The sequence below is a fragment of the Podarcis melisellensis genome, assembly GCF_964234715.1.
Source record: "Podarcis melisellensis genome assembly, chromosome: 6".
Lineage (NCBI taxonomy): Eukaryota > Metazoa > Chordata > Lepidosauria > Squamata > Lacertidae > Podarcis > Podarcis melisellensis.
In genome coordinates, this window is record NC_138538.1 from 81,319,988 (window position 1) to 81,342,444 (window position 22,457).

The 22,457-nt window shown below is 40.5% G+C and overlaps 1 protein-coding gene across 5 annotated transcripts in view; it reads left to right on the forward strand.

Annotated features, from left to right (window-relative positions):
* Nucleotides 1–22,457, forward strand: part of KCNT2 (potassium sodium-activated channel subfamily T member 2) — a 222,334-nt gene that overhangs the window by 168,917 nt on the left and 30,960 nt on the right. For 3 of the 5 annotated variants that reach the window (XM_081914811.1, XM_081914813.1, XM_081914810.1), the window contains 5 exons: nucleotides 4,448–4,677; nucleotides 7,532–7,748; nucleotides 9,594–9,699; nucleotides 11,167–11,339; nucleotides 13,917–13,988. In XM_081914811.1, coding sequence (XP_081770937.1) covers nucleotides 4,448–4,677; nucleotides 7,532–7,748; nucleotides 9,594–9,699; nucleotides 11,167–11,339; nucleotides 13,917–13,988 — 798 coding nt within the window. The remainder of the gene's footprint in view (nucleotides 1–4,447; nucleotides 4,678–7,531; nucleotides 7,749–9,593; nucleotides 9,700–11,166; nucleotides 11,340–13,916; nucleotides 13,989–22,457) is intronic. The other 2 variants (XM_081914814.1, XM_081914812.1) reach the window with 1 other exon arrangement.

Here is a 22,457-nt window from a genome sequence, read left to right on the forward strand (position 1 = left end):
CATCAGAAATCCTATGTATTGAAAAACCACCTGATGCCTAGTGAGATCTGCTGTTTGGTTATGCACTGAGAGGTCTTCCTTTACCGCAGGCATAGGCAAACTCCGGTCCTCCAGATGTTTGGGACTACAATTCCCATTATCCCTGACCACTGATCCTGTTAGCTAGGGATGATGGGAAATGTAGTCTCAAACATCTGGAGGGCTGGAGTTTGCCTACGCCCGCTTTACCACTTCCCCAGGGCTGGATTAAGCAAAATAAACACGTGCTTGAGGCATCAAGGGAAGGTTAGCAACACAGAAATTTTCCATTGACAGATTTTTAACATGAATGGTCACAAATTGTTCAGCTGAGCATTCATTTTCTCAGCTGAAGGATATTAAAAATCCCAACAGAACGACTAGGCAACAAGACAGGCTGGGTGTCTAATAAGTATAGAAGCAGATGTGTCACGTAAGATTAGTTTACAGGATCTGATTGAAGACTTTGTTTTCCGTCTCACTGTAGGCTTCGTTTCATTTAAAAAACCAAAATTTAATTTTACTGTTTATTATTGTTTATATTTTTAATTAGATACTGTATATATGGAGGCACCAAAATATTTTAAGTGCTCAGGGCCTCTCTAAAGGTCTTAATTCAGCACTGCACTCCTCCCTTCCCAAATCCCATGGCCATAGCCATGTTAAATCCACATCATGCTCCCCAAATTTGGTTTTCTCTCCTGTGCAAGCCCTGGTCCCAACTAGTAGTCCCCAACTACTCACATAAATGGGGAGGGTGCTCTATGTCATCTCAAGCAAAAAAAGTGTCAAAACAGAAAGATGTAAAAGATTGTAATGTGCCACATCTGGTGGTAGTGTCCCCAAAAGTGGTTCGAACCGCCATGTTCTCTTTCTAGAGGACAGAATTGAGTGTTCTTTCTCAGTGAGTTACACTTAGAAAGACGTTCTTGCATCTCACACAAGTTCTTGTTTCAAGAATAGCTTCCTTGGAGTTCTGGTCATGCTCAGAAAAGTGTGGTGCATTCCCATTACAGTTTGGCAAAAACGGTACAGACAACTAGTCTGCCAAGTGGTAAATAATAATAATAATAATAATAATAATAATAATAATAATAATAATAATAATAATTTATTATTTGTACCCCGCCCATCTGGCTGGGTTTCCCCAGCCACTCTGGGCGGCTTCCATAGAAACCAAAAATACACTAAAATATTACAGATTAAAAACTTCCCTGAACAGGGCTGCCTTAAGATGTCTTCTGAATGTCAGGTAGTTATTTATCGCTTTGACATCTGATGGGAGGGCGTTCGATAGGACGGGTGCCACTACCGAGAAGGCCCTCTGCTTGGTACCCTGTAGCTTTGCTTCTTGCAATGAGGGAACCGCCAGAAGGCCCTCAGTGCTGGATCTCAGCGTCCGGGCAGAACGATGGGGGTGGAGACGCTCCTTCAGGTATACTGGGCCGAGGCCGTTTAGGGTATTTGTGGGGAAACTCAATTCCTCTGGGTCTCTTTGTCTGGCCATTGGGATTCTCCCTAGGCCACACTCCTCGCCAGCCCACAATGACACCCTCCTTGAGGGTTTTTGCCTGTGTGGAATGTGTCCTTGAACTTTCACAATGTCTCTAGGTTTCCTGGATGGAAGATAGAGAGGTATATTTGAGAGAGAGTGTATGTGAGCGTGTAGAAACAAGCCTTCTGTAGAAAGCTGAATTTAATATTTTTTTGTCCACTATTTTCTGTGGCTCCTCTGGCATGTGACCCCAGGAAGGTTTCCCGGATGAGCATACAGACCTTGATCTGAAAAATAGTTTTCACCTGTGCCACACATCATACAGCGTATGAACTTAGATGGATTTGCTTTAGGGCAAACCATTTCTGTCTTACTGTATAAAGCTCAACACAAACACAAATGCAAGCAATGTTCTAAATCATCAGAGGCAAAGCTATTTTCTCTTTATCTGTTTTCAATTGTTTATAAATAGGTTTTAAGAACGCTTTGTAGTGAGAAAAGGACCTGGAAATAGGTCTTTGCTCAGCAATAATAACACCATTTTAATATGGTGCATAATTTGAGTCTTCTTTCATTTTATGGACAGGGGGTGGGATTAAGAGTCTGATTAGAGAAATTAGCTGGTGCAACATGAAAAAGGCTTAAAACATTTTCCTGTTATATCCCTTGAGATGTCATTATAATGCAGGAGCTGCATTTGATCACAAACATAATTTGAGGGGAACTAATTCTGTGCAAGGCAGAGCTTGAAAATATGCTGACTGTATGGCAATTTGTGTGATTTCATCAGTATATGAAAGGGATGAGTAAAAGGCTGTGATGACAATTGTATTGTAAGATGATACCTCTCAGGGCATCCTATATTTATCCCAGTCCAAGATGCTAATTTTGACTTCTCAAGTCCTATATGCACTGAATAATACGTACTTGAGGATGTGTCCAGAACACTGTTCTTTCACACCTTCGAGTTTCTTATTATCCCATTTTTTAAAAAACAGAAAAAACTTTGTGTGTTACCTCTACATCTTCTCTTTCTGGAGCTAAGAGTTCTGGTTAAGGGTTAATGCTTTATTTGCATAATTGGACCTGTATATCCTTCCAAAAATATGAAACCATTTCACCCCACAAAAAAGTGGATTTGGAGCCTTGAGATAGGTCTTACTTAATGCATATGGGATCAATAACTAGTTTAAAGAAAATGGAAAATGGAACAAATTCACAATTTAACAAAAAGAAAATAGGACTCACTCACACTGGAGTTTAATGTGGATCTGAAACTGCTTGTGTTTCTATGGGTTTTTTTGAGGGGGGGCAGTGCCCGCAAATTGTCCTTATTCAAGTAGCAGCCCCCACTCTCCCTACTAAATTCAGGTTTTGCTGGGCTGTGGTTAATCAATAAAGGAAGACACTCCAATATAAAATCACATGTTAACTAACTGTGGACACTCTGAAGCACACTGTGTTTTGTTTTTACAAATGTTGTGACAATTCATTGGCTGCCGTCTATCACCACACACCCTACATCTAATCTGTTTCCATCAGCCCAAAGGAAATTATGCAGCCTACCCTTTTCCACCAGCTGAAGGCAGGCTCACAGTATTTTATATTTCATTTAAAACAGGTATTTGTGCAGAACTGCTTTTGCACAAAATACCTGTAGTACCAATAAAAACGGTCCTTTCAGGTACAGGAGACAGGAAAAGATCGTAGGAGGAAAGAAAGCAGCAGTCTTTCATGTGAGCAACTCAAAATTCTTGCTGAGCTTTGAAGCAACATACACACACACACACACACACACACACACTTTTTACTGCTCTTTTGTGCAAATCTGATACATAGGGAAGCTTGTATTTCAAAAATAGACCAAAAAAAAGATGGAAGTACACAAGTAAATGATAGGTAGCCGTGTTGGTCTGCCATAGTCAAAACAAAAAAATTCCTTCCAGTAGCATCTTAAAGACCAACTAAGTTAGTTCTTGGTATGAGCTTTTGTGTGTATCTGAAGAAGTGTGCATGCACACGAAAGCTCATACCAAGAACTAACTTAGTTGGTCTTTAAGGTGCTACTGGAAGGATTTTTTTTGTTTTGACAAGTAAATGAATACCTGCTTACATGCCCATAGAGGGTCTCAGATTTTGGGATCTTATTGTGGACAGAAAAGTAATAACCAAGGGGAAGAGACAGCAGTACACAGTGGGAATACACCTCAAACACCCCCCCATTCTAAAATCTAGAGAGATTTTAGAAGCATATAATTGAAATGCCCATGTGTGGATGAAGGCTCACAAACTTCCACATGGAAATAGCAACACAAGTAGACATTAGCACCCTAGTTTGGACGCAGCCTAAGTCGAAAAACAACAAGAAAGAGATGGAACAATTATGAGGACAATGGACACCATGAGAACTTTGTCCGGACAAGTTACAAAAGTGGTTGAGCTCCTTTAAAAACAAAATAGACATTTTAAGGGCCATTTCCATTGCTTTTCTTTTTTGCGCAAGCCCCGTGTGACACATTCTGGTTTGCAAGATAGACTGCACCCTCTCAATGATAGTAGCAGTTTTACTATGTTGGAATTAAAGCAGTTTACACAATCAAATATTATAGTGTACAGAACTAAGAGATCCTAGTTGAGGGTGGGGCATTTACTGGACCAGTAAGATTCATTAGATGGTGAAGGAGTGGACTATTGGCTTCAAGAGAGTGCTTCTTTCAACTCTAATTTCTTTGTGAGCAGCAGAGGGCGGGGACAAACTCTCTGATATTGGAAGCTTGGGGGCAGTAATGTATTTTCATTTTTTCCAACTTGAGTTTTCCACATAATGTGGGGGATACAAAAATAAATTTATTTTTAGGTCTATGTTTATATACATCCTGAACTTTGTTCCATTTTTCCTAACCACTTTTTTATATATACAAATTTTAAATTAAGGTTTGGTGTCTGTCTAATTGGTGTCAGGAGGGAAGACAACAAAAATATTTTGCTCAACCCAGGGCCTCGCTATATCATGAGCTCTTCAGATATATGCTTTTATATCAACATCACAAAAGAAGAAAATTCAGCTTTTAAGAAGCAAGAGCAGCATCGGAGAAATCACATGTCAAGGTCGTTTTATCATGGTCCTTCTCGGTTGCCAGTGCACAGCATAATTGCTAGTATGGGTAAGCAAAAGTAAAGTGATGCTGTTTTTGTTAAAATATATAAAAAAGAAACAACAAAATAAAATCTGTATGTCTTGGGAAGCAGTTTGTTCGCTATGTATTTGGGTATCTCTTAAGATATTATAACCAAATTTTGTATGATGGTTCCCAAGATCAAGGACCAGGTTTGGACACAACCAGACACTAATTTGAATCAAGATGGCAGATCAACCCTTTCAAATCTGCACTTTTAAAAAATGAATTTCTGAGCAGTTTTGGGTATGAGACTGCCAGTGATGTATGAAATACAAAACTATGGGCGGTATTCAACAAAATATTTGTGTTAGCATACAAATGATTTATTGTTGCTGTTGTTGTTGTTATTAATAATTTTAATAATAATAATTTGTATATTGCCCTATACCTGCAGGTCTCAGGTCATTTCACAAGATAAAATCACAGTACAGTGGTACCTCGGGTAAAATACTTAATTCGTTCTGGAGGTCCTTACTTAACCTGAAACTGTTCTTAACCTGAAGCACCACTTTAGCTAATGGGGCCTCCTGCTGCTGCCGCGCCGCCACAGCACGATTTTTGTTCTCATCCTGAAGCAAAGTTCTTAACCTGAAGCAATATTTCTGGGTTAGCGGAGCCTCTAACCTGAAGTGTATGTAACCTGAAGCATATGTAACCCGAGGTACCACTGTATTAAAACAAAAAAGACATTAAAAAATTGACACTAATGCAATGGGATTTCTCCCTCCCCCCTTCTTAGCATTTATGTATTTATTTATTTATTTTGGGTTTTATACACAAGAATAATGTTATACAAACAAGTATACCAAGTTTTCTCATGTCATCTGTGTATCACAAAAAATAGCATTACATTGATGGTACATTCTCCTTAAGCCTGTGTTGACTACATCTGCATAAAATGTTAATCGGAGACAGCATTTTGACATAACCTCAAATAGATGAGTCAAATCGAAGTTCCTACACATCACTTTATGTAAAAGCACTCGGTGTTCTTGCCCTGTGTTGTTATTTCAAACCTTACTTAAGGTAATCGTACAATTCATCCTCTGATTGAGAGGGGAACAGCTCTATTTTTCAGAAGCTGATTTTTCAAGTAATAGCTACAGAAAGAATGAGTGTTAGAACAGGTAATCCAAGCCTTCGGCTCAAATAATTGCAGCCCATTTCAAGTCTCTCCCATGCTCATTAAAGCCTTGATTGGGTTAAAATGGGTGGGCTCTTCATCCCGCCCACCCAGATAAGTGTTCGTTCACCCTTAGAATGCAATATGGAATTAAATACAAATCTCTCTCTTTTTCTGGTCCCTCTCCTGGAATTGTAATCAATGCAATGATTATCAGCCTGCCAAAATTCAGAAGGAATAATTATCTTAGTGGGCCTTGCTGAGTGTTTCACAGGGATTGATGATGCCATTGAGGAGAAAGCAGTCCTCTCATAGTACAGTCGGCTGAGACTATTGCGATGGGGCACCTAAAAAAGGGGGGGTGTTCCTTATATTCCATGGGCCAATGCATAACTAAGGGAAAGCTCTCCCCAGGGATGGTCGCCATTATACGCCTTTAGGCACCAGGGAAAAACGTTCCTCTTTAACCAGGCCTTTGACTGATGAGCATCTGATGCCCTTTAAAAATGTGTTGAGAGGGGGTTATTGGGTTGTTTTTGTTTTTGTTTTGATTGTGTATTTTGTGTTTTTATATTGTGATGTTATCTTCTGAACTGCCCTGAGACCTGTGGGCAATGGGCGGTATGCAAATCTAAATAAATAAATAAACAATAAGAATATTGGTAGGTTAGTACACTTATGTGATTCAGTCCACGGCCTGCCAATTCAGGGCCGGATTTAGGTTTGATGAGGCCCTAAGCTACTGAAGGTAATGGGGCCCTTTATACGTCCAGCTGTCCTTTGTCAACAATGAATTGTCACTGTTTTTTGTGTTGAATATTTTGAGGAGCAGGCTAGCATTACTTATCATAGGAGCCTACACAACACAAAACACTGTTGCTATATATAGGTTTTATTTTTTTTTATCTTATATTTTGGAAATGTACATCCAGTTTTTTTTAAAAAATGGGGGGGGGGCCAAGAGAGTGGGACCCTAAGATAAACTTGTTTAGCTTATACGTAAATCCGGCACTGTGCCAATTCCATATGACGTGGATATTGGGAAGTGATTTGAAGTGAGTGGGAACTAAACCCTTCATTCCATGGGTTGTTTTTTTTTTAAGTGCAGCAATTTTTAGCTGCCCCCCCCTGCAGATTTCCAGCCACAGATCCCAACATAGAGTTGGTAAGGGAGGGGAAAGTATAGGAGATGGAGGGTTCGGATCTCTTCTGACCTGTCCATGGCAAGGGTTGCAATTCTGACATCACATCAAGTTTGGTTCTTAATCCTCTGGATCAAATTGCACATTACTATATTTTTCAACTCATTTCTGAGAGCCAGTGTGATGTAGTGGTCAAGAGCGGTAGACTCGTAATCTGGTGAACCAGGTTCGCATCTCTGCTCCTCCACATGCAGCTGCTGGGTGACCTCGGGCCAGTCACACTTCTTTGAAGTCTCTCAGCCTCACTCACCTCACAGAGGGTTTGTTGTGGAGGAGGAAGGGAAAGGAGAATGTTAGCCGCTTTGAGACTCCTTCGGGTAGTGATAAAGCGGGATATCAAATGCAAACTACTCTTCTTCTTCTTCCTCTTCTTCTTCTTCTTCTTCTTCTTCTTCTTCTTCTTCTTCTTCTTCTTCTTCTTCTTCTTCTTCTTCAAATCAAATATGTTGGCCCTCCAGCTATGCACCGCCCCGCACCCACTTTTGTTTTGTTTCTTTTCTGCCTTTCCTTCCAGGTACTGTGGCTATAGATTTGCAAGATACAAGCTGCAGATCCCCAAGTGTGGCTACCCTAACCCTTCCTTCAGAGGCAGGAAAAACAGGCAGGAGGCCCAGCATAGCACCCGTTTTGGAGGTTGCTGACACCTCAGCAATTCATACCTGCGACCTCTTAAGTGACCAGTCAGAAGATGAAACAACTCCCTCAGACGAAGAAGTTTTGAATGGCCTTGAGTATGTTCCATTCACATAAATAAGTTGTGGTTTTTTAGCATGGAGCTGAAGAAAGGATATTAGATGTGATGGAAATAATTAGAAGCAAAATGTTAATATTTCCATGTGAGGCATGTACAGTGGTACCTCGGGTTGAGTACTTAATTCGTTCTGGAGGTCCGTTCTTAACCTGAAACTGTTCTTAACCTGAAGCACCACTTTAGCTAATGGGGCCTCCTGCTGCCGCCACGCTGCCGGAGCACAATTTCTGTCCTTATCCTGAAGCAAAGTTCTTAACCTGAAGCACTATTTCTGGGTTAGCGGAGTCTGTAACCTGAAGTGTATGTAACCTGAAGGGTATGTAACCCGAGGTACCACTGTACCAGCTTTCCCCAGAATATGTACTTGGTGCTGAAGGATAGAATTCAAGAAAATGGTTAACGGTAAAAGACGAACAAAGCAGTAAAATCCTGGTTTTTAATCTTGCATATGAGTAATAATAACAGAAATTAAAATTAGGGGAGAGGGAACTCGCGGCCCCAATGGTACAAATATGCATTTATACAGTGGAACTTACGACACCCACTGGAAACTGGGCCAGTTCTCTCCCGTGAGCATAATAACTGTTATCAGCAGAATCAGTTCCCTTTTGGCAAAGGCAAGTTTTTCTGAAGTAAAAGAAAAGGGAACAGAGTGCACCGAAAGGACAACAGGAGGTAACAGCCAGGAAGTCTGAAGCCAAAAGGTCAGGGTATGCAAACAAGGATGGTTGTATATGCAAAGTAAGATTTGACCAACAATCCAAAGCTGAGTTTTTCTGTTTGAAGAGTCAGAGGAAAAGCAGCTTAGGAAAAATGAGGCAGCAATGAGATCCAGGAAGGCCCTTTTTGTTTTGTTTTTTCTTATTTTGCAGATATGCAGTAGTTTGTTTTTTTTTTAATCCAGATTGCTACATGGGGACACTAGTGAGACTGTATAAAAACTGGAATATTCTCCATAGTAACTCTATGTCTCAGGTAAAGGAGGCTACAATGTACAATGAAGGCAGCCCTGTTTAGGGAAGTTTTTTAATGTTCGTATTGTTTTTAATATTCGGTTGGAAGCTGCCCAAAGTGGCTGGGGAAACCCAGCCGGATGGGCGGGGTATAAATAATAAATTATTATTATTACATGGAAAGATATTTATAATAAACAATAATAAATTTTTATTTATACCCCACCCTTCCCGGCCAAGGCCGGGCTCAAGGCGGCTAACATCAAATATGAATTACAATAAAAGATAATAGAAAAAACAACAACAACAAACAAACAGTTAATTAAAATACGGCTTAAAATACAGCTTAAAATGGAGCCTCATTATAGTAGTAGCCCATAAATGAAGACCATAAAGGGAGGAAACATCAGATATTCACCTGAGCCAGCTATCCATGCTGGTCCTACATGGGCCAGCAAAAAAGCCAAGGGAAAATTTATATACCAAATCCCATATAAGGGGTCAGAGTGAGTCTAAGCCGAAGGCTAGGCAGAACAGCTCTGTCTTGCAGGCCCTGTGGAAAGATGACAAGTCCCACAGGGCCCTAGTCTCTTGTGACAGAGCCTTCCACCATGTAGGGGCCAGTGCTGAAACGTCCCTGGCCCTAGTTGAAATCAATCTAACCTCCTTGAGGCTTGGGACCTCCAAAGTGTTGTTATTTATGGACCTTAAAGTCCTCCGCGGGGCATACCAGGAGAGGCGGTCCCGTAGGTACGAGGGTCCTAGGCAGCGGAGTCCCCACTGTACTGGAATGTGTCCTGAGGAAGCTCATAGCTGAGAGTGATAATAAGTAGCTGAGAGTGATAATAAGACCACACATTTCTTTGTTTTAGGTATCTGAAAGGCTATCCCCCTTACTCCCCGTACATAGGAAGTTCTCCTACCTTCTGCCATTTGCTTCATGAAAAAGTGCCGTTTTGCTGCCTAAGGTTAGATAAGGTAAAGTTACAATTTTGTGTAAAGTGTTTCCTGTGTGTTTATTTTGTGCGCATGGCTGCATTTGTATCCTAGATAATTCAACATGAAGTCCATAAGGCCTGTTACACAGTTTTGTTGGCATGGTTCATGGCTTGCCATGTAGAAACATGGTTGCCACGGCCCCGCACATATTAGTCTAGCCCAGTGTTTCCCAAACTTGGGTCTCCAGCTGCTTTTTCGGACTACAACTCCCAGCATCCCTAACTAGCAGGACCCAGTGGTCAGGGATGATGGGAGTTGTAGTCCAAAAACATCTGGAGACCACTGGGCTAGCCCTACCCAGAGATGTTCTTCTGAAGGGGAAGAAGCTTCATACACTGTGAGAGTAGAGTTGCCATATAATGCCATGTAAGGTAGATGCAACCTTGAAATTGGGGTTAGGCTTCAGGGTTCTATGATTCTGTTGTGAGCAATGGGTTATTTTAAGAGGGGCAGGCAATTCAGAGCTAGGTTTCATTCATAGGCATGGAGGAAGCAAAACCTTTTGTTTGCATGTATGTCCAAGAAGATGAGAAGCATACCTAGATCAGAAAGTATTTCCTTGATCGGATATGACAGGATATATTTAACTGCCCTGTCTGGTTGCAGGCCAGTGCAAACATGAGACCAAACTTCTCATGTTCCACATGTAAAATTGTCCATTATGCAACAGCAGCATGGAAGATATGGGGAATGTTCATCTGTGTGGCCCAGGAAGAACTCAAAATCAAATTAACTATAAATTCATCTTATTGTTTATCACATTTTAAACTGCTGTTCAGTCTATTTTGAATTTCCGCAGCAGCTTACAATATTTCCGCAGCAGCTTACAATAATATTTTATTCTTTTTTCCATATAGAAAGTTACATTTGTTACTCAACAATTATATTCCGACTCAACAAAACGAGTGACTTCCTGATCACTCAACATTAATGTTTATAACCCAAATTACATACAATTTTGTTTGAAGGTTCCATCTTATCCAAGTTCATCTTCTCTTACACGTTTCTTTATATTTTCTGCTATTTTCTTACACTTCAAACCCCCCTGTGGTCTTCACGAATGGGAGAAAACTTTTTATATAGACTAGAAAAGGTTTCTGCTCTTCTTTAAAAGATAATAAATTTGTGTATTTTATCAGCACTGTCAATTTTGCCGTCTCTGCATAGTCCAAGGTTTTCATCAACCATTCTCCCTTTGAGGGTTATCTTACAATAATCTGAATAAATAACAATATTATTATTATTTCCATTTTTATAGTACTGAACGTGATGAGTTTGTTCAATATAGGTACTCTGTTGTGCATGCAACAATATTTCATGAAGTGGGCAGGTCTTTAAATTCAACAAATTCAGCTACCATCAAGTTACTATGTTAAGGTTGAAGTCTTCTTGCAGTCTCTCCTATAAACAGAGGCCATGGTGCCTGTTTTAACTTTCTGGTTTTAGGGATGCCAACATAATTACTACGAAGATGCCAAAGCCTACGGATTCAAAAACAAAATCATAATAGTAGCTGCAGAGACTGCTGGGAATGGTCTCTACAACTTTATCGTTCCTCTCAGGGCTTATTACAGACCAAAGAAAGAACTCAATCCCATAGTGTTACTACTAGATAATCCGTAAGTGGATTTAAAATGCTGTTTTTTATATATATTAATATACTGATATGGGTTCATATTCAGGACACGATACGTTCTACATTATCCCTGGCTAATTCATTAAATGGGTGGTTTTCAACTGGAAGTATTAAGGCATCAGTACCTTGAAGATGGTCAGCAGCAAGTGTTTATTTTATACACCAACGGTGAAGTTCAGATATGACAGATTAAGGTGCAACTGCCTTGAAAATATGGCAAAATGAAATTTCAACATGGCTATCGCATGAGCTGTACAAGGATCATCTGTACATATTAGCTTGCCATTCGTATTACTGGGAATTGCAAAACGCTACATTTCATCTTGAAAGAGTCCAACCCTTCACAACCCTTCACACAGGCGCATGCATACACTGTTTTGTTTGCACAAATTCAACCTTTCAGCCCACTTTCAACTCAACCTCCACCAGATAACCTGTTTTTCACATACTGAACTTCTGCATAGGTACGGTTGCTTCCCAGGGAAGCATAGATTAGGGATACCAGGGAACCGAGGACAGTCCCCGGATTTGCAAATCTGTCCCCGGACAAATTCCATCCCCAGAATGTCCCCAGATTTGCAAATCTGTCCCTGGGAAACGTGGCAGCGGCAGCCTCAGCAGCCCAGAGCCAGCCCAATAGCGCAGTTGGTTCTGGCTGGCTTCAAGAGCTGCTTGCTGCCGCCGCCACTACCGAAGGGGAACCAGGGATGCCCGACGGTACAGATCTCCTGCCCCCTTCCCCCTTTGTTTTGACAGATTGGGGGAGGCTCAGGAATCACGGGCGGGCGTTGCCCAGGAGTGGTGCAAGGTGTGTGGTTTCTCTGCCAGACAAGGTGCAAAGCCCTTCTTTTGCACCCTGTGAATCATAAATGCACAGAGTTTTTTTAAAAACTGGGCAACAGCTGCCTGTCCGTGACTTGCAAGCCTCCCCTAATCAGTCAAAACAAGGAACAGGGCAGGAGATTGGGGGAGGCTCGGGAGTCACGGGCAGGTGGCTGTTGCCCAGTTTTTAAAAAACTCTGCACATTTATGTTTCACAGGGTGCAATATAAGGGCTTTGCACCTGTATTCGATATGCATGTATGCTTGGGCCCAGGGTCTTTTACCTCACCATCCCCACTACTGACTCCCTGTTGCCACTCAGCTTAAAAAAAAAGTGTCCCTGCCGGATTCATTAAAAAATATCTGGTAACCGTAGCATAAATTGGAATGCATTTGCCCTGACAAAGGCTTAGCTAATAATAACAGGTCGCTTTTACGTTATTGCAAAGGGTAGCTTTTAGTATTTTAAACAAGAACACAAGAAGTAGCCCCGTTAAGAGCAAGAACCCTGAACTGTCACGGTTCCCTTCCTTATGCCGTATAGTCTCATAATATCAGACTTCACTAATGTAAGATCTTGAACCTATGATCAATAGTAGATCTCTTTCTAGCTCTTCCTTTCCGGGAATCATAATGTGTGAAATGTCTTTAAGATATTGTTTCAATGTCACCTCTGAAAATTTCACACTGCGCTGAAATTTGGAGTTTAAAACCACAGTGCCCTCTAGTGCTTGCACTACATCCTGTTTGTGAGGCTTATATTTTAAATATAACATTTTTTAAAGTATTGTTTCCCCCCAGTATTCTGTAGCACACTTCCCTCTCCCTGTGTTGCTGTTTCTCAGTATATTGACAACAGCAACGAAAAGGGAATATTGACAAAATACGGTTCACAAATGTATTTATTTATATGTATACACCGTCCTTCTTCCCCATAGGAGCACAGTTAAAACATAAAATCAAAACAATTCAGCAGCAAGCATTGAAAACTGTGCCATTTCACATGCCTCCTGAAAATGCATGTATGAAAAGTTTTGCTTACACAAAGCGTTACTTATCCTCTAGCTCAGCGACTCCGCAGTAATCCAACACTGAGTTAGATAGACTTAAATCCTATTGATTTCAACAGGATTCATGAGGATGAAATTGTGCACAAAAATGTGGCCATTTTATATGAGATGATAGCTGGGTGACTGGGGAAACCCAGCCAGATGGGTGGGGTATAAATAAATTATTATTATTATTATTATTATTATTATTATTATTATTATTATTATATTACTAATCTGCTGCAGCAGCATCTGGCAAGGTACTGATAGGCTGAAAAAGGCCTATATGATCTGCCCCATGCGCACTGTTGCGCCACCCACATGCAACCCCTAACTATTTGGGGCCACGTTACAGGAAAATGATTCCTACAGGGTGTGTGGGAAAGGTATCTGTCTTTATCAATACAGTGTCATTAAGCATAGGGTTTATTCTGCCCTGTAAAGCATCTGATTTCGACACTTTTGCTAGAAGTACTGATATGTATATAATCATATTTATTTGATAGTTTTCCCTAAGTAAAAACTCCTGTTACCTGGGGTTGTAATGAGATAAACCTTTTGAATGAATAATAAAAAAAGTATTCTTTGAGTTATCATAGTATTTCCAAATTGCATTTGCATTTGTTAGCATTTTAGTTCATGACTCTTTGTGACAATATGTTTCGCTTTGTGACCCATCTGCTGCTTAGGCCAGATATGCATTTTCTGGATGCAATCTGTTGGTTTCCAATGGTTTACTACATGGTGGGCTCTATTGACAAGTAGGTAAAAAAAATCCTTGGAACACTCCATATTGTAGTGTGCTGTGCCGTGCTGTGTAATTGCATGTGTCCCTGTGTGGTGTCATAGTTCAAATGGTAGCATATTTGCATGCGTGTTTATCCTTCACCCTTCTGAACCGTTGAGCTACTAGTTTACCCTTTAAAAATAACAATCCTTTTTCTGAGACCCAGATTCCAGTTTGCTTTGGAAGGGGCTCCATTGTTGGGGACAATATTTCTGCAAGTCTAGTAACCATGACTCACTTTCAAGTCACTACAATACTTGTCTGTCTTGCTCTCAAAAGAGACTCAAAAAGCTTGTGGGGAATTCAAGGTCAATCCACATTGACATGAAGGATTTAGGCTGATCCACAGGAGTGGTTTACATATTTGGCGAGAATGCAGCGTGATATGGGACTTGGAGAGCTAGAGCTACACTGTTTCTGAGTTTATTTCTCTCCAACACACTCACACACCCTTTGTGGCTAGTCTAATAAAGACTCTCCTCCCTGAAAGAGAGGGGAGTGGTTGTGGGCGGGAGCCCGGGCACCGCCCAGCAGGGGGCATTGCCCCCTGCCTCCAGCTCACCTGGCTGGCGCTCACGCCCCCCGGTGGCCACCCAACCAGGTGCCGCGGTGGGGGCGTGTTCAGCAGCCTTATTAACTGCATATTATTCCACAATCTATATTTTATATCCAGTCATAGTTTCCATAGTATTTGTTACATTACAAGTAAAATCCTGCTAATGTTTTCATTTTTTAAAAAAAATATTTTTATTCATTTTCACCAACATAGACAATAACAGGAACATACAAAACAAAAACAACAACAACAAAACAACACAAACTAACACTGATGAGACTTCCCCAAACCTCCCCTTCACTGCATCCTTAATTTTAAAGTGTTAATTCTTAGCAAACCTTTGATCAATTTCAAAACTCTTTTCCCTTAAGTTTTTCTCATATTTCAAATTTAACCGCTATAATTCTGTATCTCATACCTTTTGACATTTTAACATTCCAAAATTTTACAACAATTCTTAAGATAAATTTTAAACTTCCTCCAGTCCTATTCCACCGTCTCTCTCCTCTGGTCACGGATCCTGCCGGTCATCTCAGCCAGTCCCATAAATTCTGTCACCTTGATTTGCCATTCTTCCAGAGTAGGTAGTTCTTGAGTCTTCCAATACTTTGCCAGTAGAATTCTTGCCGCCGTGGTTGCATACATGAAGAATGTTCTGTCTTCCCTTGGTACCGTTTGGCCGACCATGCCCAAGAGAAAAGCCTCCGGTTTCTTAACAAATGTCCACTTAAGAATTTTCTTAATTTCATTATAGATCATCTCCCAGTAGGCCTTAATCTTTGGGCAGGTCCACCAAAGGTGGTAAAAGGTTCCTTCACATTCATTACATTTCCAGCAATTATTATTGGGCAAATGATATATCCTTGCTAGCCTGGTTGGGGTCATGTACCACCTATAGATCATTTTCATTATGTTCTCTTTTAAGGCACTACATGCCGTAAACTTAATGTCTGTGTTCCATAACCTTTCCCAGTCTGCAAGCATAATCTCATGACCAATGTCTTGTGCCCATTTAATCATTGCTGATTTTACTGTTTCATCCTGTGTGTTCCATTTCAGCAACAAATTATACATTCTAGACAGAATCTTAGTATTGGGCTCCAATAATTCTGTTTCTAACTTTGACCTCTCCTTCTGAAATCCTACTTTCCTGTCTTGCTTGAACGTCTCATTAATCTGCTGGTAATGTAACCAGTCTCGGACTTTAGGTTTCAATTTCTCCATACTCTGTAATTTAATCTTTTCACCATCATATTCTATGATTTCACCATATTTTGGCCAGTCTGGATCCATATTGAGTTTTTTTACCGCCTTGGCTTCCAGGGGTGACAACCACCTGGGGGTTTTATTCTCCAACAAATCTTTATATCGGTTCCATACATTAAACAATGCTTTTCTGACAATGTGGTTTTTGAAACCTCTGTGCACCTTTACCTTGTCATACCATAAATATGCATGCCAGCCGAAATTATTATCATATCCTTCTAAATCTAAGATGTCTGTATTCTCAAGAAGTAGCCATTGTTTCAGCCAGCAAAAAGCTGCTGCTTCATAATAAAGTCTTAAGTCCGGCAGGGCGAAGCCCCCTCTATCTTTTGCATCTGTTAAGATTTTGAATTTTATTCTGGGCTTTTTGCCCTGCCAGACAAAATTAGATACATCTTTCTGCCACCTCTTGAAACAGTCCATCTTATCCAAAATTTGCAATGTCTGGAATAAAAACAACAATCTCGGCAATACGTTCATGTTAATAACAGCAATTCGGCCTAACAAGGAAAGTTTCAACCTAGACCATGTGTCAAAGTCTTTCTTAACTTCCAAGCTAATGTTTTCATCTGCTTGTAGTCGTCTATTAAAATTTTCCCATTGTTTTGTAAAGTTTTTGTCCTCTTGGTTCCTGAGCTTTCCAGTCAGCTTTGCCATTTCAGTATAGTCCACAAACTTGGTTTGCCAATCTTCTCTGATAGCGACTCTTTCTTCTTTCCATCTCTGGGCTAACAGCATTCAAGCAGCTGTTGTCACATATATAGAGAGTCTTTTCTGTTCCTTTGGAATATTGGTACCTATAATTCCTAATAGAAAGGCTTCTGGTTTTTTAACAAAAGTTATTTTAAACATTTTTTTTTTCATTTCATTATATACCACCTCCCAGAAAGCTTTTACTACCTTAAACAACCACCACATATGATAAAAGGTACATTCGCAAGTTTACCTTACATTTTTGTCCAAGCCAGTTTTTGTTTGGAACTGCAATTAGATTCTTTTACTTCTGCTTGTCAAGGGCTTTTTGGTATGCTATCAAATGCCCCCTTGCCATTTTATCTGTTCATCAACTTACAAGCAGGGCTTGCGATCCCCTCTTACATTGCTGTGGGCTCCTATTCGGGGCTTACATGGTTGTGAATAACAAAGGCATGTCCATGAGCAGAGGGGCAGTTTGCGGCTGCTATTTACATTCCCCAAAATGCTTTGTAGAACCCCTCATGTGCCAGTACTTTGAAGCACTGTGGGAAGTTTAAATTTAAAAAGTGTTGCCATTGAAATTCCCCAGAGGGAAATGTTACATGACAGCTGCAGGCTATCCTTTAGTTCCAAGTTGGAAGTTTCCCCAAACTCTTCCCTGTGGATCAGTACAGAAGATGCAAATTCCCCTGGATACATGAAAACAGCCTTTGGAATTTTTGCAGAGCTCTGTCTTAGTTGTTATTGACAGCAATGGCTAATATATTTTAAAAAAAACCAAGAAACACACTTAAGATTGGTGTATAATTCAGCAGCTGTTTGTTGCTGCCATATAAAAAAATCGTAATCGGAGCAATTTGGTTTGATATGTTGGAAATAAGCTATTTTTGTATGAATTTTCAACATCTCCCGGTTTCTTCTCCACTCTGCTTTCCCAATCAAACTTTCCCATCCTCTCCTCTGAAGTTGCCTCCCTACCCATAACATCTACACCCTATGGAGAAAATGTGTTTTTTGAGGGGTGAGAGGAAAAGCAGGGAATTCCCATTGCATTAGCAGAACTCTGCACACACAGTGTGCAGGGATACTGGGATACAACCCAGTATTTTTGTAGGCTGCCATATTTATTGAATATTTTTGTTTAAATATCAGTGTTCCCTGATCATCTTGAGTTAGGTCCAGATTAAGTAACTTGAACACAGTTCCCAATACTTGCCTCATTGTTTTTGTGTGATGTAAGTTCAGCTAATTTAGCACAACTTAGCGGAGCCAGCCCGTGCTGTTTATTTGAGCAAAACCTGCTGATACATTAAACTTCTTTTCCTTCTGGCACAAGGCGGATCCTTAGTTAATTGGAAAACTTAAAATACACTGAAGAAAACAGGTTGTATGTAGTAGTTATGGCATCTTCTGCCGGGTTTTAAAGCTGGAAGTTATATCTGAATTTAGTAAAGCAACATTAATCAAAAGACCCTTTTGTGAGAAGTACAAAGGTTCTTCACCACTGCGGCATAACTTATCAATGAATCCCGTCTAGACCACCTTCTCTCCTGTTATTTCTCATTTCCAGTTATTAAAAGTTAATAGCCTGGCAAAAATACAAAAGAATGCTATAAAATAATAATGAGTTGGGAGGAAATTGTGGTAATTTGGCATCTTAATGCTTATCTGTTCAAATGATATTAAGACTGCGTGTCTAATTTCATCTGTTAATAATTTATGTAGCAGATCATTATGTTTGCACTGTGGTCTAATACACTTGAAATCAAAGTAGTCTCAACTCCTGTTAGCTGCCTCAGTGAGCCTATATCCTGACTGGAAATACACACACATGGGGAATACCAGTGTTTTCAGAACCTTCTAGCCCTTAGTATTTTTATGCACCCATTCCTTTGATGAAGAATCCCTGAAGATTCCAGAGGATTCTAGGACTCATTCTAAGTAGGCATTCTCAGTTCATTCATTGTCGAGCCTCACCATTGTCCCTCGTGAGTTAGGAGCATCGTGCTAATGGATCACAACGCTCCATGCCCTAGTTTCACCCACTTTTGAAACATTTTCTGTAACTTGACGAGCTGTCATCTGAACGTGCGGTGAAGAATACCTACAACGTCCATTCACGATGCTGAAATCACAGTCAATTTGAATTTACCATGGACAGAATGTCAATCGTTTGAATCTGTGTTCAAGCACATAATGATTGTTCTTCCAAGTCGACCGGAATGTCTAATTTATTTAGTGAAGAGTTCATTTTCTAGCCTTTGCATTCTCAATTCCCTGACTATACAAGACAACCTACATGTTGTATGTGACAGGGGGAATTGAATATGTGAACTTACCTGTAAATATTGCAGTATTAGAGACTCAAGCTACAAATGATGTAAATGTGCTTTCCTGGAGTGTGGGTTGCTTTTTGCTTTTTTGTTTTGTTTTGTTTCACCCAGAGGAGCTAAATCCACTGCAATTAGTAATGCACAAATTTGTCAATTTTCATTACCTTACATTTCTGAATCTTATATTCTGTTTGCCATGTACCTGCATCTGTTTGTTACACAGCTTTTTCCTCAGAGACGCAGTTTAATGTAATTTTGCCCTGCATACATGTTTTTGAAAGCATCTCCCTTTGCTATAATGCATTGCTGTACATTATTCTTTTGCTTGCTAAGATGTGCATTTTTCTGCACAATTCCCCTAAATATATACATTTTTCTGGTTTGATAACTCCATTACAAAATTCAGATACAAAATTCACAGAAGTGTGAATTTTGAAAGACAGCAGCGTATGCTTGGTGAATTTCTGGAAATTCCATTTAGGCGGCTACTGAACTTAATTTCTTGTCTCTAGCTAGAATCTGGATTAGAAGTTTCCTCCGCCCAGAATAAAAGGGGTGGGGAGCTTCTCAAAGCGGGTGGTTTTGATAAGACAAATGACCTGAAGTAAAGGAGGGAGTTCTCTCTTGTGCAAAATTCTGAACTAAATAGCACTTTTGTTTAGCTGCTACACACCCACACACCTTGGAAAAAGCATTCAGGCACCTTAGTGTCTTTGGGAGCTGAATCTTAGACCATCATGTTCACCTCAATATTAATCTAGTATGCCCCATCCACAGGGCTCTCTCTCTGTTTTTACATGCTTGCATCAGCATCAAAAGTGTTTCTTTGTGTTTCTAAAGCAACATCCATATCTGTTACATTCCCCCATAGAGTGGTGTGGGGGATGCTTTCAATGGACCTTCTTGTAATTTGAGAACAACAGTTTGAAGTGCGAGAGCTAGCGTAGAGTAGTGGTTAAGAGCGGTGGACTCGTAATCTGGTGAACCAGGTTCGCATCTCTGCTCCTCCACATGCAGCTGCTGGGTGACCTTGGGCTAGTCACACTTCTCTGAAGTCTCTCAGCCCCACTCACCTCACAGAGTGTTTGTTGTGGGGGAGGAAGAGAAAGGAGATTGTTAGCTGCTTTGAGACTCCTTAGGGTAGTGATAAAGCGGGATATCAAATCCAAACTCTTCTTCTCTTCTCCTGCTCCTTTCTTAATTATTGCTACTGTTGCATGACTGCCAGTCGTGGAAAGCTGCATGTGTCAACTGTCTGAATTTCCCACACCTTATGGAAACAAACCCAGTTTGTTTTAACCTTAGCGTACATTCAACAGACAGCCTCTGTCTTGCTGTCTCTCTGACAAGCCTTCATGTATGATAAACGCCTGCAAATGTATTTGTTATGGTCACACTTTACGTCAGGCACCCCCAAACTCAGCTGTTTGGGGACTACAACTCCCATCATCCCTGAACACTGGTCCTGTTAGCTAGGGATGATGGGAGTTGTAGTCCCCAAACATCTGGAAGGCCGAGTTTGGGGATGCCTGCTTTACGTGTTCACCCAAAACTTAGGGGGGGTGCAATTAATGAACTTAATTTGTGCAAAGCAATCCATCCATGGAACAAGGCAAGGAGGAGACAGTGAAGGCTTGCGTAATGTCAAGCACTGCCAAACTTTGTCTCACATCTTAGAAGCAAATTAAATGCTTTCACACACTGGGAAACCATTGCAGGGAATAATGTCATCATGCTGTGTTTCCGGAAGAATGCAGTTTCATGAGAAGCCTTTGGAAATGAAATATGATTATTTGAAATGCCATCTTAATGCAACTCAAGCAATAGTTTTACCAACATTTTTTTAAAACGGAAGGCTTGTGCCTGCCATTCTTCCTAGGATGCTATGTAATTACTTCCTACCAACTATCCAATATGGTATGTCTGGTTTATTCATTTTTTTAAATTGACCTTTACTTTTTTAGTTAGAAATAGTGTCCCAAAAGATAGTAATCAGCCAAGGGAAATTAATCATGCTGTGGGTCAGTACATATGCAATGCCTAATTAACCACAGTTTAATAAGTTGGATGCCAGACTCGGAAAGATTGTTTCTTTCCCACTCCATGAAGCAAACATTTCTCTGTGGTTAAGCAGTATATTGGCAGTGACATTGGCTGTTGAAATCTGAAACTGGGTTTTAATGTGGGTTTCAGATACTGGTTTAAAGCGAGCTTTATTTGTGCTGTTCACATATACAACAACAGCAATCTTTATTACGGTCCAGAGACCCAACAAATCGTTACAAAGCAATACACAATTCATACGGCCTACCTCCAGGTTAAACAAGCATTTTGTTCAGAATAATAGGGATCATTGGTTCTTGCAACCACCAATAAAAACTTTGCCACTGCTTATGTTCTAGCATTTGTCTGGTCTTCCAATAGGAACCTGACATAGTGAGCCTCTGATTTTCCTGGGAAAGGTACCAGCAAGGGTAGTATCAGTTCAGCCCTGGCTTGCTCATATTTTGCACAGTGCAACAAAATATGTTTTATGGAATTGATGTCTTGAGCACACGAGCAAAGTCTGTCCTGGTAGGGAACAAGCACATTAAGCAAATCACAATTGTCACCCACAAGTTAGAGGGTGAAGTCTAAAGGGGGCGGAGCCTCCTCTACTCAAGGATTTCTACTCATTTCATTTCATATATTAGGCTTATTAGTCACTTGTCATGCAAAGGTCTCCAAGGGAAGAAGAAGAAGAAGAAGAAGAAGTGCAATATATATTATCATAGGGGGGAAGTGGGAGAAATAAGACAATACATTTATATTTTATATAATATAACATTCATTTTCATAACCTTTCCCCCCGCCTTTAAACTCCTCACCCCACCCAGATGTCTGGTGTCAAGGCCAGCTGTTGCAAATCAGGGGTGGGTTGGTCCAGTGTCTTCCAGGGATGGTCAACCATCTCTTTCTTCACTTCAGGGCGTAGCAATAGCAAAACAAAGCAGAAAGGTGATAATGAAAGCACAACTTAGAACCCTGAAATATTGGGATTATAAATCATGGTGGGAGCCTCCAGGAGGACAGGAGCCCCCCATTGTCGACCACCCTCCAAAGTGTGGAAGGCAACTGAGCTATCAACACAAGGGGCAGAGCTCCCTGTGTTCCCTTGTGCTTGTGTGTAAGATTTCCATGCAATCAGGCACACTCAAATAGGTCTTGAGTCAACTTCGGTGAAGCAGCTGCTACCAAAGTCAACCCTTATTAAAAGTGTGAGAGGGTGGGATTTCTCTTGCAAGGCTGGGGTTGCAGGAAACGAATGGGCATTCCTATGGCTGGCTCTTGATTAGTTAATCAAAGTTAAAACAGAACAGATTTATCTGTGCATTGATCTACTGAGGGGCTGAGTCATGCCACATGACCATTGGGCCCATAGCAACCATCTGAAAACCAGTTGAAATAAATGTCGTATATTGGCTTTCTGCTTCCATATTGTATATAAGGAGCCACCAGAGCAGCAAATGTTAGGGTTGGTTTTTTTTGTTTTGTTTTTTGCATGCTAAGGTGCAACAAAGGTTGAGTTCAATGACTTGCAGGGCAATCAGCT